This window comes from Lepisosteus oculatus, chromosome 8, assembly GCF_040954835.1.
Source record: "Lepisosteus oculatus isolate fLepOcu1 chromosome 8, fLepOcu1.hap2, whole genome shotgun sequence".
Lineage (NCBI taxonomy): Eukaryota > Metazoa > Chordata > Actinopteri > Semionotiformes > Lepisosteidae > Lepisosteus > Lepisosteus oculatus.
In genome coordinates, this window is record NC_090703.1 from 11,783,828 (window position 1) to 11,801,809 (window position 17,982).

A 17,982-nucleotide genomic window follows, 5' to 3' on the forward strand; every position below is an offset into this window, starting at 1 on the left:
CACAGCATGCACCTCAGTCCAGAATATAGAACAGCTATGAGGCAGCTGTACTGTATTTCAACTTGCTGTTCTGCTGTTGGTTTGAAGCCTTGCTGCAACAGAACATTTCAAGCATTGTTGAGAGCCAGACAATTAACAAGTATGCATGTTTCTTACTATTCAAAGGCATTTCAGTATTATTTTATTTATTGGATATTAAACATGTCATAGTTAATAAGCAAGTACTGTCAAGTTCTACATTGCACATCAAAACTGAATTGTGTTTTAGTTCAAAAGAGCTTTCTTGAGCAAACCTGAGAAAATAAGCAACCTTATGTGACATTCAAAGCTTAAAAAATACAAAATTTATCAAGATTCCTGTACTCTATTATAAACACAAAACAATCACTTAGACTTCTGGAACCCTCTCCCCTATACTCATACTGGATAAATAATGAATAACTAATCCAGGCCTAAAGAGGAGAATTAAACTACAACGCAGAAGGCAGGATAAAAGAAGTGATTTTTTATCTTTGATGTAGCAGCTGTAATCCAAAATAATTGGGAGACTGAAACATAAAAAAAAAATGAAAACAGATCTGAAAAAATAATGCGTAAAAGCAGGCTAATAAATCAACTCGAAAATGATAACCATTCGATTATTTTTCATGTATAAAGTCCAGCGCAGGCGAGCCTGTACGTAAAGGCAACGATTTCTATCCATTTGACCGTAACTTGTGCGGTTCTGGCCATTGTGTAGTTTGCTTAAAGCGGCAGTGGCCTCTAGCGGCAGGAAAGGGAGGCACTACTTAAGAGTTTTTTTCCACAGTTCAGTACTGCATTATCTGAGACCTGTTCAGGCTATCGGCTTTTTTACATTTGAGATTATGACCTTAAAACAAATAAATATATTACTTTACCTTATTTTAATTCCACACAGCACAAAGCATTCATTTTATTTATACAAGAAAATCTGATCAAAGGCTCCCACACCTCTGACGTACTGTATGGCTTGTGCAAAAAAAAAATCCAAGTCCTGTTCAGTGAATAAAAAAAACAAAAATACATGACACACCAATGATCATACAGGACAAAAACATACTGAGAGCAAAGATGCATGATATTTACATTCTCTCACACACATACTATGTATAAACAAAAATGTAACCTCCCTACTGAGTCTTGCATCATTCTCACCTAAATGTAACTTGACTCAAGCAAAATAATCCAGTCCAATGCCAGTTTAATGCCTGCTTGCTGTCACACTGCTGAAATGAACATTCAGACACAGACTCCATAGGACATGGTCTTATCTCACAGGGGGTAAATGGGCTTCAGAGCTTGCAGTTACATTAAAACGGTACTTAAATGAGTCAAACAGTTATACCATGTTGCAAAGGAACAAGTAATAGGTTTATTCCATGCCGAAAAAAAGAAAGAGAACACAACGTTTCGGCCGTGGAGCCTTCTTCAGGTGTGACGTCACACCTGAAGAAGGCTCCACGGCCGAAACGTTGTGTTCTCTTTCTTCTTTTTTTTCAGCATGGAATAAACCTATTACTTGTTCCTTTGCAGCCTACGCATGCTGACACAGCTACCCACCTGAACAGTTATACCATGTTGTCAAGTAGTGTAACACCCTGTACCAAGCCTTCAGCTTTCCCACTCTCTCCCACACATGACCTTTTTGTGATAAAAAGCCAGGCACAAACAGCATACGGTTATACGGCCAATACTAATATGCAAGTACCTTTATACCAACGCCCACACATCAGTTGCTTACAGATTAAAGATTTTTATAGCCCACTTGACATAGCCGCTTATCAATAAAGGTCCCAGAGAAAAAAAAGGGTTTTGCAATTGCTTTGGAGGCCAGTCTCTTTACATTTTTGCATCCATCCCATCTTTTGTTTTTAGATGGTGAGCTTCACTCCCCACTCAATGGACAGATAAAGGTACAAAGACTGGTAACGGTTGTTTCAACGTCAACCTAAAAAGCACAAGATCCCAACCCTTTTTTTCCCATGATTAGCATGGTCTTAAGCACTTCATGGTCTTAAGCAATTCTATGCATTTTAACCCTTTTGCACTTTCACAAGTTTCACGACTAAAACACATACAAAGGCAGTCAAAAAGTATTACTGATTCAATAGAGCTCTGGAGCAGTCTGTGCCGTCTTGCAGATAATCCTAAATTCTGCAAGGGCCAGGAAGAAACCTCAGCATGAAAGAGCAGTTACAAGCTTATCAATGGTTAAGATCACTGAGTGAATTCTTAAGATTTCGACTACAGAAGAGTTTCAGAACTAAAGTTTAGAATCAACCAGTAAGTGAGCTTATTGGCACTCCCCCCAAAAATTCCCCCCAAATTGAAATTTGAAAAATATCACTGACATTTAAAACCTTTGAAAGCATGTGCACAAAAATAATATACAGTGGTAATGTAGGGAGAGTAAGGAGTAACCTTCAAACTCATCATGTCGTTGGAGTGTGCTGAGACTATCTCTTGTAGAGCACAGTTTAAGTATCTGAAAGAAAAAAACAATGGGATAGCAATTGGGTTTAAACCAGGCCTATCCTTGCAAAGAGGGAGGCTCATTTCAGAAAACCACTGCTCCACACAAGTCAGCAAAGTAGTGCAGGTAGTCAGGACTGAGGGGATTCTGCTGTCCACGTTTAGCTGCTGATGAAGTGTTCATTTGTAGTTTCAGGGTTCTGATACAGCTGGAAACGAGTCTTAAGTTTCAAGAAGTTAGTTTCAGCATATCATTTTATCTGTCAAGGCAATAGCAAACATCTGAACCTTAATGCTAAAGAGGAAAAAAGTCAGGAGAGAATATCAGCATAAATAATGATAACTCCTGTGCAGATCTTTTGTATACATTAAAGATGCATGCTGAGGGCTGGCAGGAATCACACCCGCCTCAAGTTCACCTCCAAAAACCATTGAACTCTGAGAAGCAGAAGGCGGATGATCTCGGCGTCCACTGCAGGCTGACAGTATAACTGGGAGACAAACGGGTTTTGCGTCAAGCAGAGAAAATATAGCACATCTGTAAAATGGAACCTTGCTGTATTTCATTGTTACCCTGAATGAATAATAGATATTAATGCTAAGATGAGAGGCAGATTGGTGGGTCCCGTTACCCCTCAGTGTTGACTTGGCTTTTTCTGACAATTACGAATTTTTAAAATGAGACTTAGCTACTTCTGCTAATGCCTGTGTTCCTTTAGCTTTCAGCATCCAACATTTCAATATGTGCACCTTGTTTGGTTGAATCCACTGAGGTCTTGAAAGGGTGACTGACCCAATGATGCTTGGCAGGATTGGAGTAGTTATAAAGCACAGCCACCTTCAACAAATGTTGAACAGTCAACAGAGAAAGAGGAAGAACTACGTGGTTGCAAGACACTCAGTCCACAGTCACAGAAATTAGCTGTTTTTATTAGGCACAAGATCCACAGGGATGCTAATCAGGAAACTTAACCACAGCAGGTTTTCTCATTACACCCCTTCAGTCACCATTGTAATCTCTGTAACCCTATTCTCCAAGGCAGAACACTCATTCCTTAGTGCTCTACCTTTTCTTTACATCTATAAAACCTGTCCTTGTTGTTTCAAAAAATCTGCTGAACCACACAAACATAACTAATGCTTAAATTAGGCAAGAGTGGGGTCTGCAACAAAGGAGGACAGGAAAGCACTCATTGTAACACTTCTGACAACAATTGGGCTCACTCTCTTCAACAAAGATGCTACTGAACTGAGATACTGGAGCTTTCAGAAACCTTTCATATGCTATTAGGCTTCTTTTTGCAGCCACATTGAGACAGTCCCCATGTTAAAAACAATACATTCAAGAACACCGCAACATGGACCATTTCAGAGGAAATGCGATTAGTAGCAGACAAGCAAATTGATTCTCCATCCACAACATCAGACTCATTTTCTAGCCTGTACAACTCCTAACATTCTTAAAAATTAAATTTCTACTAAGTGCTTGCTTTGGGACCACCATTTTATTGTTGGCCTCATTAAGTACATGGGATGTACATATTAACAGGAATTAAAGGTTGACGCCTGTACAATACATTCTACAAATGCAACCGAGCACCACGTTTTTTTATGTGTTTGTGTAACGTATCTGAGACAGGCTTTGAAGTGAAGTACATTAGACAACTTAGCAACTGGCAGTACATGTCAGGAAAAATAAAGTAAATGTTGTGACTAAAATGGTTTTAATTGATTAACACTATTTAAATCACATTGCTATTAGAGTCTACATGATTTCAATACAGCTGTACGGTACAATTATACAAAATGAGTTAACAGTGAAGAATACAACCAAATTAAGGAGCAAAAAAAAAAACTAACTTTTTACAGAAAAAAATACTTTTGAAGTATGCATGTAGTACAGTAACTGCCAATTCTCTTCCAAGAAGATCTATTACAAGCAGATTTCAATCTTCAGAAAAAAATCACACATAGCATTACGAAGCATATCCCAAAATAAGTGTACAATATGCACACTTGGAAAAATACAAAATTAAAAAGCAAATGGTTTTCTATGCAGACAAGTGAAAATTATACTTCTTTGATATGAAAATCAGTCCCAATTTTTCTCTTTTAGCGCAGTTGTATAAAGAATAGTCTTTAAATGAAAGTCCGTGAGTGTGCCTTCCTGAATGGACCATTATTTACCAGTTGGCTTTACAGAACACCACCGTGTTCTCAAATCAGTACTAAAGGTGATAAACTGTTTAGCTTCATCCTTAAAGTTTTTTTTCCTTTTTCTCATCTCCTTACTTATCAAAAAGTCCGTTAAGTAATTTTCTTTTAAAACTTTTTTTTCCTAGAAACAATATACAAAGGGTATTTCAATGAACATTTGCGTTAAGATGCCATCGTGTGGAGGATTGGCTGGGAGGCGTCTCCGCACTTTTACTGGTTGTTTTTGGCTTTAGCGTGTGTTAGGATGTGAGACTTCAGGTTGGTGGACTGAGCAAACTTCTTATTGCAGCCGTCGAAGGGGCAGACGTAGGGGCGGTCTCCGGTGTGAATCCGCACATGAGTGCGCAAGTTAAAGTCCAGGGAGAACCGCTTCCCACAGCCCTCGAACGTACACTGCAGGGGGGAAAGAGAAGAAAACAGGCTCACGCTCTCCTGCGCTGCAATCGACTCAACGTTTAAATCCAACGACATTAAGGCTTTATCTTCAATGCTGGAAACACAAACTGCTTGCAATAACCGGAGCATCAGTGCAACAGAACGGGGAAAACACAAAATACCTAAAGCTGTCAGTAAAAAGGACTGTAAAGGTTTTTAGTGTTAAATACTGGATTTCTGCAGAACAATGGAGACCTGTCATGTGGATTCAAATACACTTTAAATCTGGCTCCTAAATACTTACTGCAGTATATGGAGTTGCATTTGTTCAAACACAGTATACTTCTACTACATGTCAATTATTCAGAAACTAGCATATTAAACAACAGTTAAATCTGTGCCTTTTATAAAGCACCCAACCTTAAGGAAATAAAAAAACAGTTCTCTTCATCTTATTTTTGCAGCTTGCATATCCTAGTAAGACATGCCCAGCCAACAGGGAGAAGTAGCGCTTACACTCTGAACCCAAAATTCAAAGGGTGGGCACCTGCATTGCACCCTTGAGCAAAATACTTCATTCAATGTCTGTAAAATAGCCAGCTGTATAAACGGGAACAAATTTCAGCAACACAATTGGCTTTGGATAAAAGCCTAAATAAATTAGTAATAATAATAATAATAATAATAATAATAATAATAATAATAAAGGACAACACACCTGGAAAGGCTTCTCTCCAGTGTGAACAAGTTGATGTCTCTTCAGTTTGGAGCTTTCCACAAACGCCTTCCCACACTCCGCACAGACGTGAACTCGTGGCCCGTGAGTGTGCAAGTGCTTCCTCATGGCGGAGTTGTCCCTGAACATTTTTGTGCATCCCTGGGCAGAAAGAGACAATACAACTGCTTAGACCACATGAACCCAACCGATAGTGTTAGCAACAAGAGCAGCTGACAGGCAGGAATTAGATCATTTCAAGTTCAACACACCACAGATGAATAATGATTAAATGCTTGCAACTTAGCCATTCGCCAGTAGTACACCTGTATGTTACCGACTATTAAACTGTCAGAAGAAACTAAGAACTAACAAAGCTTAGTCAATCTTTGCCTGGTTACCTCCCGAGTTTTCAGCTCACCTTGCAATACTTAACTGTTTTGCCATTATACCTCTTGTTCGTGGATTTAATTAGGAAGCAGTGAAACAAGGCTTGAACTACATCCTCTGCACTCCATGCCACTATCCTCCCCCTCAACTGCATCATGGATCTGAGCATTTTAAGTTCCATTTAATGAATACCCAGGGAGGCCATGATTCCCAAGACAGGGAATGCAGAGGCTCTCAATGTAGTGCCAGTAGGCTTTTAGATGTAGTTCAGCTAAGTGGTATGTTTCAGCTGCTTAGATGGGTGCAGTTTAGAACCATCATCCAGGAAGCTTTAAGAGGGATTGTTCCAGTTTAGAGTAAAAGATAAGCAAGAACCATGTTCTACAAAACTATAAAAAACTTCTAAACATCTAGGAACTACCTTCATATGATGCGGTTGTAAACAGGAAATCAGATTTATGTGTCAGAATTTTATTTCCCAAATATTGTCCCAGGAAATGGCCTGATTTGCAACATATAAAATCCCTATTCAGATGGGAACAGTTGCTAAATATTCATATGATGCCTCCAATAAAAAGACACAAAAAGGGAGGATAAAAAAAAGAAGGATATGCTCCTAGGGACCGACTCTCTGCTCAGGAGATGTCACAGGCACGCACTGCAGAACACAGGCTTAAGTACAGCTGGAAAGAGCCAGCAAACTTGAACTTCAAGTGCTGAAGTGAATGAAGCCCACCAGCAGTAAAAAAGTACCTATTAAAGCCTTTGTCCCCAAAACATGAAGACAGAGAATTTTTGATTATGTAAAACAGCAAAATGAGATGTGACTTTGAAATCTTTCCAATGAATGCCAAATCTTAGTTTACTGGTAATGAAGGAGCCAAAACATTATCAAGTAGTCTCTGGTTGTGATCTTGCCATATAGACTTCAAGATCTTTCTTTATGTGCATGCTAAGATATAGCAATGTCAGGGTTAAACCAAACAGACAACTAATACCAGCTGAAAAACGTTTACAAGCCAATACACGCACTTCTCAGGAAAATAGATTCTTTCACTGAAAGGTGGAAACGTACAAAAATATGTCTAAACTGTAATCCAGCAAGGAGTTTGACAAATGATTTAATGTCAGCTCCACTCTAAGAGGGATGTTTTGCTCTGCTTTTTGCCACACACACTAACACAGCCAGTAAATTGTAGCCAGTGGAAGATTATGGAGACCAGGAGATTGGAAATGTTTCTTGTCTGAGAAGCTCCTCAGTAATTAATTTCTAGTAAATAAATTACAAATGTAAATAAAATCACAAAGGCACCAGCAGCAAGTCTTGGCAAATGGCTCTAAAGTGTTTGTTAGGGCTGTTCCCATTACTGAGACCTGTGTGAGCTGTTTCTTAGTTTCTTAGTCAATCCTCAAACACAGAGAAAACTCAGATGACAAGGTTATGGTTTAAACCATAAACACCTGAAATCAGTAAATGGATAAGCAATTAGTGAATTTTATTAAATGGAATTGATAACGCATAGAATAAGGAATTAGAACAAGCTTTTTGAAGATAGATGGGAGAAAATTAGAAGGATCAATACTAGGTGAAGCGATTTATTTTAAGTAATGAAAAATAAAGGTCATAATTGTTTAATCATACATGAATATATCTACACCTATTCAGCAGTACTCTGCTTTTTTTGGGCAAAGGGTTGTGAGGCAAAAGAGGATCTTTTTTGTGTGTGTATTCTATTTTATAACTTTATTATTTATTTTTTATAACATAATTGTGGAAAATATTGGACAACAATAAAATGAACATAAAAAAAGCACAGAGAAAACTCACTTTGTGGGGACAGGCTATCGTCCTGGGGGCGTCATCTTCCTTTATTTTTCGTGGCTTCATCCTGCAAGGTAAAACAAGGCCTGTAGGTGTGGCATTGACATCCACTTCAAATACATTCAGTTAAGACCTATTCTATGTAACACCTCTTCCAATAGTCTTTCTCACCTAAAGAAAGCCAAAAGGTTTTCTTCCTTCTTTTTACTTTCCACCAGAGGGATTAACCTCACTTGCACAGCTCTGCAAGCGAACCTAAGCTTTGTGCTGTTGATGCCAAAGATGTTTCATACACGGTTTCCAGAAGGGTGGCATGTAGAACTGCTAGTTTTCACATTAAGCCCCATGAGAAAAGTGGCAACAGATTAAACCTATTGCACAACTCATAAATATTTAATCCAGCATGAAATTACAAAACCACACAAAATGCACGTTTCCATTTTCTAAACAAAATATCCAATCCAGGGTCACAGGAGAGCTGGAGCCCATCCCAGCAAGCATCATGGATGGGACACCTAATAAAACTAGAAATATGGTATACTTTAGACTGATAAGCAAATCGCAAAGTGAATGTGTCTTCTTATAATGTATAGTAGTAATCTGTAATACCCAAATCAACACAAGATGTAAGTGTGTGTGTGGAAAATCAGTATTTTCAGTGTTTCACAAACTGATACACCCCAAGATGTTCTAACAAGAACCTTCATTTCCATTAAGATGTAATTTATCAAGTGCTTCAAAAAATGCAGTTCTTTCAATAGAAGCTTAAAATTAAATGGGGGGAAAAACAACCTTCAAAATAACATTCTTTTAACAATGCAGGTTTAAACAAAAGACAAGCTGAAGCAAGTGAACACAAATGGATTATGCCCAGGCCTACGAAGCAGATATACACTTTCTTCCTACTCGGCTTTCCTTAGAAACATCAGAATTACGGTATGAATCACTTCTTTGCAAGTAAACACCTATGTTATTTTGTGGTTAATGCCTCTATCAACACCACTGGAGGAAAGCAATAGCAGACTCCAAGCTCACCTATACTACTTCTGGTTTACTGCTCACTGAGTCTCTGGCCGCTGAAACGATCATGTGAGTTACCGCAAACAAGACCCCCACACTGAAGACAAAGGTATCGCACTTGATAGACCTACACACAAACATTGAGAGAGCATGCTGCACTGTGTATTGCTCAAATGGCTCCTTCTGCAAGGAACATAGGTGGATCAGCTACTGACTATTAAAACCAGTATTCCCCTCCTCCCTCCAAATCCTTTGGTTGTCTTTTCTTATTTTCTGTGAAACCAGGTGGGTTGTTTTCAAGGAAAAGGAAGCCTTAACCTCACTATTAAACCAGATCTAACAGATACAAAAGTTGCTGATCCACAGTTGGAGACCTCAGAAATAACACTCTTCTCACAATTCAGACACAACATGGCAGCATTTAATATGCACAGGTGGTGATAAAATACTGCCGCCACTAGAAAAACATTGCTGCTTATTATTGCTGAATAAAATATAGGTGTTTTTATCATAAAAAAAATAAATCTTAAGTAGACTGCAACCCTTTTATTACATACCATGCCAATCATAAGCTTGTTTCCTTTATCTTAATATTGTGATGAAAATGTCCTCAGCTTAATATTAAAACCTCCAGAGCTCAGATCACTGGGCTCAGTCAATTCACAATCTTTCATTTGGATTAGTTTTACTAGATATTACTGTGCAACCTGATACTGCACTGTATGTTTTACAGTTTACAGTCAATCATGTCCAGGGAACTATAATTGCAAGTCACTGCAAAGCATCAGTGAATCTGCAATACAGGACACTGCTCTGACCACATGCTAGAATGCTAGAAAACGTACATCCAACTTTGCTATATGTTACTTTGCCATTCTGGGTCCGAAACATAACAAAAAAAAATATCTCCACCTAAAGTTAAAATGTACCTCTTGTTTTTGTCTAAAGGGTAAGTAATTAATTTCAGTGTTTACTGATGCTGTAAATCTTCAATTCATTTGATTTGACACCCAACGGTATAAACAAATTCATGAAGCTACTATAAATGAATCATCTGAAGGTTACTTCTCCATGCTCTTTGACATGATCAGCTCACTTCACATTACACACTAGCACAGGACTCTGGAGACCCCGAGCAAAACCCAAGAGAAAGAGAAACCCCTGATCTTTTAACAGACCTATCTAACAGATAACCACAACAAGCCACGTGCAATTGGTGGCAATGCATTTTTTACAGAATGTAAATTCCGTTTCTGTAACAAAAAAAAATCAGATACTCCGAGGTTTGTTTTTCGTGAGAACAGCAAGATAAAAAGAAGGACGTGTAAATCCCAGCTGGCACCAGTGAGGGCCAGATCATGCAGAAACGCAGCGAGGCCGCATGCGGAGCACTGATGCTCGGTTTACCTGGCGAACTCCGCTAGCTGCTTGGGGTCCGAGAGGTCGATCCCAGGGATGCCTCCAGGAGGAAGTTTCTTCCCAGTCATGTACTCGGAATAATCCGGAGGGGAGTTCTCTCCGATGATTTGCTCCTCCACCACTGTCTCATGATCAATATCCTTTTTGTCATCTGCAACAGAGCACCAGAAGCGCAGCTTTAACACCTACATTCTTGTTGTTCCGGGGCTGCATCCTACCCGATGAGAAACCGTGTACTTTTTAATGCGGTAAATTGTTGTCCAAAGAATTGAAATTTAGACCAGCTGACGTTTAAAGAGATGCCAGTGTCACATAGACATGAACATAAAAATATACAGACTGCACAGCAGAAGTCTTACGAGACAGTACACATCTAAAAACTATTGCTAGGCTTGATTCAGAGTGTGTACTACACTTGCAAGGACTATAGATGAAAACATCAAAATTAATGTTAATTTAGAATATTAAATGTAAACCAGAAGATGGTAATTCTTTGGCAAATAAATCCTTAAGGAACAGAAGTATTCCTTAAGGAATAGCTCTCAAAAAAGGCCGGCCCGGTGCAATTTTAACAAATTTAATTTTAAGGGATACTGAACATTCCTTTCTTACTGTATCCCCTAAAATTAAATTCTCAGTGCAGATATGAGGTTTATCAAGAAACAAGATGCAAACAAAAAATAGGTTGCTATTTCATACTATAGATTCAAGACACCAATAGTAATTAAAACTCACAAGCCCCCCCAAAAAAGTTACACTACACTATTATCAGTAGTAATCTTAACCAATGTTATTGTTCTTCTACATAAGAGCACATTTGTTTCCATTTGTGACTATCTTATCTGAGAAGTTATTAACCGTATTAGTAACAGTAGCCACATTTGGAACTTAGCCACTTCGAGGAGAACAGATTGGAGGGAGAATCCTCTATTTCATAAAAGTCATCACAGAAAAAAGAACTATCTTTGTGCTGGTGACACAGACCTACAGACACAAAGGCAGAATCGTTAAGGCTGGCTCATCAAACTGCATTGATTTGTTTTTTAAAACTGTATGCTGTTTTAATATACCTTGGCTATATCAATCAGTCTACCTATCAATGTAGATACAGAACACCTGGCTCCCTAGGCTAGAGTTGGAGTAGATCTGGGAACAGTTAAGCAAACAATGCTTTTAATTAAACTTCTATTGTACTTGTATTTACTATTATGACATCTGATAATAATTGGCCATCTTAAGAGATGTTTATAAGTGTCACACAAAAACTGTACTTAGTTATTTTCTTAACATGTCAAATTTAAAATCATAAGATCATTCCAATGTTTATGTACCTGTATAACAAATTGCCAACATACATTCATTTAAAAGCTGGGGAGTTGTTTTTGTTGATTTTTACTGTTCACAAATCCCCCTGAACATCCCAACTATAATTCAAATATATGATGTTTAGCAGATAAGACAGGCTGTTATCACTGTTAAATATCTGCACTTTATTTTCCTCATAAAACAATAAAAAACTGATTTGAATAAAAAAGGTCAAACCTTGTCTATACCCCCTTGGTCCTAGTTTGAGAGTGTAAGGCATGTGGTGGTTATCAGTCCATCCAGGGAAAACACCTGCTGTTTCTCAGAGATAACCTGGAAACTCTTCAGCAATCTGTATTCTATACCCGATATCCAGAACACCTGGCAGCCTCAGAAACCCGCCCTGAGCCAAACCTCTCTGGTACAAGACATCAGTGCACACAAGGCCTCCAGCAGGCAAAACTTTAAATACTCATCATTTAATTTTAGAGACAGTTTATGCTTACTTCAACACTCCTTGCCTAAACTGCTGATTTCCATACATCTCCCCATGTTTAAGAAAGCAGGGGAGATTACACTTCTCTTTGTAGTTCTTGCCTTCCACAGGTTCCCAGGAGCATTTAGGAGTGAGAATGGAGTTAGTATACTTGCGGCGACTTCAGCTGATAACCATCAGACATTGAACCTCACAGGTACAAATTCAACTTAAACATTACTTGCAGAAAATGTTCCTTACCTATTCTTCCGTTGCAGACCTGATAAACAGAATGGTATCTTCAAAGCGCACTTAGGACACAAGGTTAAAAAAGTAAAAGGAGTTAAAAAGTAATGAAAGGCACATCAGTGCTTTCGCTACAGTGGAGTCATTATAGTTCTCTGGCTGACATCCAATACAACTGCTACATGTGAAAAGTCACAAGGCAAGATGCCAGCAAGAGCATTCAACTGCTCTGTGGATAGTCCTTTGGACTGCTGGTTCGCTCACACCACTAGAGGGAACAACTGGCTGTTTTTTCACACTGCCCAGGCTAAGTTCAACATGGTCCTTCAATTCAGTGCTTCCCAAACTTTTCTGCTTCAAAGTATAGTTTAACATTCCAAACATCTTTACACAAGATGTGGAAGAAGGTAAAACGCAACCCAGCCATGCTACTTAAGTAGCTACTAACTACCAAATGGCCTCCAATTTGTATGTCAACTCTTCTGATCCGAAAGAAACATGCACTGCCAACTTACTGACTTAGTAAGTAGGACCGCGGCACACATACTACAGACTAGATTCCACACACCAGCTCGAGAAAACCCTGTAAATTTCACCACTCTGCCCTAAAAAATTCTTATGACAATCTAATTAGCTGTGGTGCAATACCTTAGATCATGATCTGAAAATAACAGTGACAAATTTCAGCATTTTTCACTATTTACTGTGCTTGCATTTACTTAAGAGATTGCTCAACAAAATGTAACATTTGCATAAGACATCAAAAGGACATACAGCCTGCTCTGGCAGAACCCTACTATTAATAGGCTGATGGTGCAGCAGGGAAAGTTTAAGGTGCCTTCATCAGCAAACAGAAACGGACCACTGAGTACCCACGCAATAAATACTTCAGCTCTGTAATTGTTATGCTATTAGAATACAGATTAAGTAATTCAATAAAATGTTTTAATGTTTTCTCTACAGACTCTTACAGCTCTCAACAGAAATGGGAATCCCCTTTTAACAATTAACTAAAATATCTCTTCTCACGACCCTTCACAAGTATACAGCCACATCGAATGAACACCCCAAGCCCTTGCCTACTATTTTGGATCGCCTGTGCCTGACCTCTCTCTCCCCTCATCAGCTCCCACACATCTGAGCACTAACCTGCTATACAAGACTAGTGTGGAGCATCGTGTATGGAAAACAGATTAGAAGCCAGGAATGACAGCCCTGCCCCAGTCACGTCACATTTAGCTGAAGGACTCTACAGCAGACCCACACGCCTGCACAGAAGCACAGCTTTGCAACGTGACAGGTCCAGAGCTTGCAATTTATTAGACAACATTCCTCCTGCTACCAGTCTCTTTTAGGCCATCATTACTGTGAAACAAATGATCATCTTGTACCTCTCCACAAAGTCTAGCAATTACACACCCAAATTCTACCTCAGCTAGCATATTTCCAGTCTTCCAGAATCTATTACCATACGCCTTATTCAATCCACACTGCCACAGGCAATTTTAAATGGGTTTTACTCTCAATCCTCCTGTTTATAAAGCTCCTTGGAGAACATTGTAAAAAAAACTAAACCAGCGTTTCGTGCTTATAATCAATGCAGATAATCCTATTCCGTTTCATTCATCTGCATCATATCGCAAGGTGCACATAAATACATCGATTTTTCCCCATGTCGTTGCTTGACGCTTTGCATAACAATTTGCCTTTCAACCCTACCTGCTAAAAGCCGGAAGAAAAGAGCTCTGCTTCCACTGTTGCACACTGACAGTCGCCACATAATCACAAATCTGACTGCATGTACAGCGAGCAGAGGAGGAGAAAGACAGAACAGTATGTTTCTTTACCCGGTCTGGAGTTTCTGAATTTTTTTGACAAACTAGAACGTCGCTGACATTCTAAGTCCTTTCAAAACATATAACCGGAAAACTACAGGTATCAGCAGAACTAACTGGAGCATGAATGAATGAAACCACCAGGCACTGAATTATTAAAGAGACACAATGAACGCTATTCTTGAGTGAGTTTCACCTTACAACAGCGGTTTACTTGAAACGTCGGTTATACATGTATAATCTAAATAATATGCATTTTCCTTAAGAGATGGCTTAAGTGCAGAATAATAATAATAACATGCAGTGTTTAAGACACTAAAAACCAGGCCAGCGTGGAGGATTAGCGTTTTGGACACTTTAGCTGTTGCTCGGTTCCTCTGGAACTTTTTTCAACAGGACACTGAGAATGATGCTACTTTAGAAAGCGGGGGATGCAGATTGCATTGCCTGACCTCTCAAAGCAAACCGTAACAAATGCATTAAACCATGCCGTTTCAACGCAAATGAAAGGTACCGCACGGAGACCCAAATGACTACAATTTCACGAAGTAGCACTTTCATAATACATTTAATTTTAAAAAGCACCTTAGTTCGCCCATTTTTAAATCACTTTATGACATGGAAAATACTGAAACTAGGACTAAGTTTCACGATTCTGCAAAGCTCGTCATCAAGCCTTTGAACGAACTAAATATAACCACCCCACAGTAAAAAACAGTGATCGTCTGCAGCTTTTACAAAAACGTAATGCCATTTTTTAACCAGTGAATTTATTTGGGAACTACGTTTTACCAGACAGCCATATTTGGAGTTTCTCATATCAGTAGTTGTTTCCAAACATCGTGCACCACCAGGGTCACAGAGTCTTCACATAACTACAAAAATATATTCTAAAATACCCATCTGCTCGCCTAGGCAACGGTGCAAGACTGCATGTTTGCATTTTCGGCAAACTGTCCTAAAATGCGGTTTAACATCACACACAGTTACATCCTAAACAAAAACTGAATACCACCAAGCGCATGCTTTTAATCGACACACGGACACATGAAACCTATCTAGAACGGTCTCCTGGCTCAACCTTAACGTCAATCTTAAAATCAGCTGATAGACTTCGACACAGTTCGCCCCACTGAAGGAATAAAGGAGACAAGGTGCATTCGTGAGATACTCGATTTCAGAAGTGCGCTGAATTAGATTAATTGCGTGTATTTTGCTTTCAAAGTGTGATGTGAAATAACTGCCTAACTGACATCTGCTCCAACGAATAGGCAGCTGTAACTGGCTAATTTAACCAAGCGCCTTTGCAATAAGTTATTTCCTCAAAACCCACTGCCAGATTTCGACATTTTCTAACTTTAATGCACCTCAGGTTTAATGCGAGCCAACTGCTGCCCCAAAACCGCACATCAGACAAGCAGCTTTCATGCACGGGCCGACGCCTGACCGAGCGCTCAGCGAAGCGGCTCGCTCGCAGTCCGACGCTCCCCCTCCCCCTCCCGCGTCTGCCTGTATCCTGTGAGTGTAACTGCGCCATTGCGGCCTACTCCCAGAGCCAGCAGCAGCGCGCTCGCTCCCGCACCCGCCGCCATCTTCCCCCGGCCGCACCAACGCCATTTTTTCGGGCCGCCATACTGGACCGGGGGAACATGGCGGCGCCCATCAACACATAAAAAACATGGCTTCCCTTCAAAACAAAAACATTTCAACCGGGCTCCATTCAAGCCTGGACTCGGAACTTAGAAAAACACTCCAGACACCGGGTTATACAACGGCGCGAAAAGCTGGGCTGCCAGAGGAGGACAACGCCCTTGCAAGGCCCGCTTTGTTAGGAATGAGGGGAGAACAATGCAGAGAGGAAAGCGGCCGCTGTTTTCAATCAAATCACACACTTACCAGAAGCCCACATCGTGACTGAAAACTCCCCTTCCAGAGTCTTTATTTGGACTTGCTTCTGCTCCCATTTTCTGCCGCTGGCCTCGGCCGCACTCAGGTAGCTCTTTTTACCCGCTTTCTTCCCGCTGCCGCCTCCCCCTTTCTTCATCCGCCCCGCCGAAGAGGAGCTACTCTTCCCGGCTACAGTCACCAGAGTCTGCTCGATGTACTCCTCCTCGGCAGCCGGGGCCGGGACTGGGATGAGGATTTGGTCCTCGAAGCCGTCATCCGCCCGGAGGTCCGAGTCGTCCCCGCCGACCACCTCCTCCCGGGTCTGCACTAAGATCACCTCTTGGTGGTGGTGAACCTGGCTCGGATCGTCTGTAACCAGCGGCTGCAGGGCGATCATGGGCTGGTGGTGCTCGTCGTCATCGTCCCCCCCGACCACCGTGGTCTCGATAGTCTCCACAGGGATGGTCTCCACTTCGATTTCGTGGAGCTCGACTATCTCGGCTGGCATCTCCGAGCCATCGGTTTCAATGTAGAGGGTATCGCCCGATGCCATATTGGATTCCCCCGGATTGCTCTCACACTCGCTCTGTTCTGTTGCCGATGTAACCCCCCCCCCTGCTCCGGTCTCCTTTCCCTTCCTCCTTCTTCGACAACACAAATAACTCAACTCCGGCCCACACCAACTCCCGTCGCCACACTGCTCACTTTCACAGTCTCGCGAGACGTGCGGCGCTCCAGGCCTGCGGCGGCTGCAGCGGGCGAGCCGGCGACTTCTCTCGGCACTTTGTGCTCTTTCAGGCGGTTTTATTATCGATGTCGTTCTTATTTTTTGTTTTTTTTTTTACCCCTCCGAAATCGACGGGACGGTGCAGCTCCGCGCGTTTGTGGGATTTTAGAAGGAACGGCGGTTTTGTTTTAATTTTTTAATGGCGTTCGTTTTGTTCGTGATTTAGGGTGCCGGCGTCGCGATGTGCGGTACTTAAATAATGATAATAATACTACCGGGAAACACCGTGAATAGCTTATTTGCAGTTGGCTTTCAGTATGGACTTGTTTGTTGTAGTTGATCGAAAGATGGAATGTGTTGGTAGGATGTTAATGTGGCGCCTGGCGTACACATACAAACAGCCGGACGTGCTACATGAACCGAATGGCCTCCTCTTGTTTGTAGGTTTCTTACGTTCAGATGTATACGTAGTTAACGTCTGCAATAGAGTAACTTCATTTTAGTAAAGGGTGTAGTGAAAAATCTACATGTGTTGATAGTGATTAGTATGTCTTGGCTTTTGTGCAGCTGCGCTGATACTGGGTTATGTGGACAGTTGTACGTGTTCACTCTCTCCCCGCTTGTCAGGATACAGCCGTAAGGTACGTTTCAGTACAATAACATCACTTTATGAACACTATACAACTTCTTGCATTAGGAATGAAACAAGGAGCGCAGGTGAACTTGTATTGCTAAAAGGTTTGCTGTTCTGTTTGTTTTTTTTATGACAAATTTATGTGGGAATCTTTAATAAACTAAAAGAAAGTGGTACATTGTTTTCTTTTTGCCAACTGCTCTGCAGAAGGTTAATTGAAATGCAAAAAAAAAAAACAGAAAGGTACCTGAGGATTTTGTGTTTCGATACGTTGTGTAGTTCTAACCGGGGGGTGTTACTGTAGCACATAAACCAAGTAGTGTATTTTGTAAGTGATCACAAAATGAACAATGTTCTAATTGTGTTCTTATGAGGTTTTGCATCAGCAAGAACAGGTGTCCCCCAACTTAATTTATCTTAGC

The 17,982-nt window shown here is 40.5% G+C and overlaps 1 protein-coding gene across 1 annotated transcript; it reads right to left on the bottom strand.

The window, feature by feature from the left end:
- Nucleotides 1-3,979: 3,979 nt before the first annotated feature.
- On the bottom strand, nt 3,980-17,319 carry yy1a (YY1 transcription factor a). The gene is made up of 5 exons (XM_006632244.3): nt 16,209-17,319; nt 10,440-10,602; nt 8,019-8,079; nt 5,804-5,962; nt 3,980-5,103 (listed from the first exon to the last, which is right to left on the bottom strand). The coding sequence occupies exons 1-5, from the start codon at nt 16,750-16,752 to the stop codon at nt 4,921-4,923; spliced, it is 1,110 nt and encodes a 369-aa protein (XP_006632307.1). The 5' UTR covers nt 16,753-17,319; the 3' UTR covers nt 3,980-4,920.
- Nucleotides 17,320-17,982: the final 663 nt, after the last annotated feature.

Excerpts from the sequence above, each read along its gene's own strand:
- yy1a (XM_006632244.3), bottom strand. The coding sequence starts at position 16,752 with ATGGCATCGGGCGATACCCTCTACATTGAAACCGATGGCTCGGAGATG. Across the intron at positions 8,080-10,439 it reads CAGCTAGCGGAGTTCGCCAG|GATGAAGCCACGAAAAATAA; the intron begins GTAAACCGAGCA and ends TTTACCTTGCAG. Across the intron at positions 5,963-8,018 it reads CGATAGCCTGTCCCCACAAA|GGATGCACAAAAATGTTCAG; the intron begins GTGAGTTTTCTC and ends CTTTCTGCCCAG.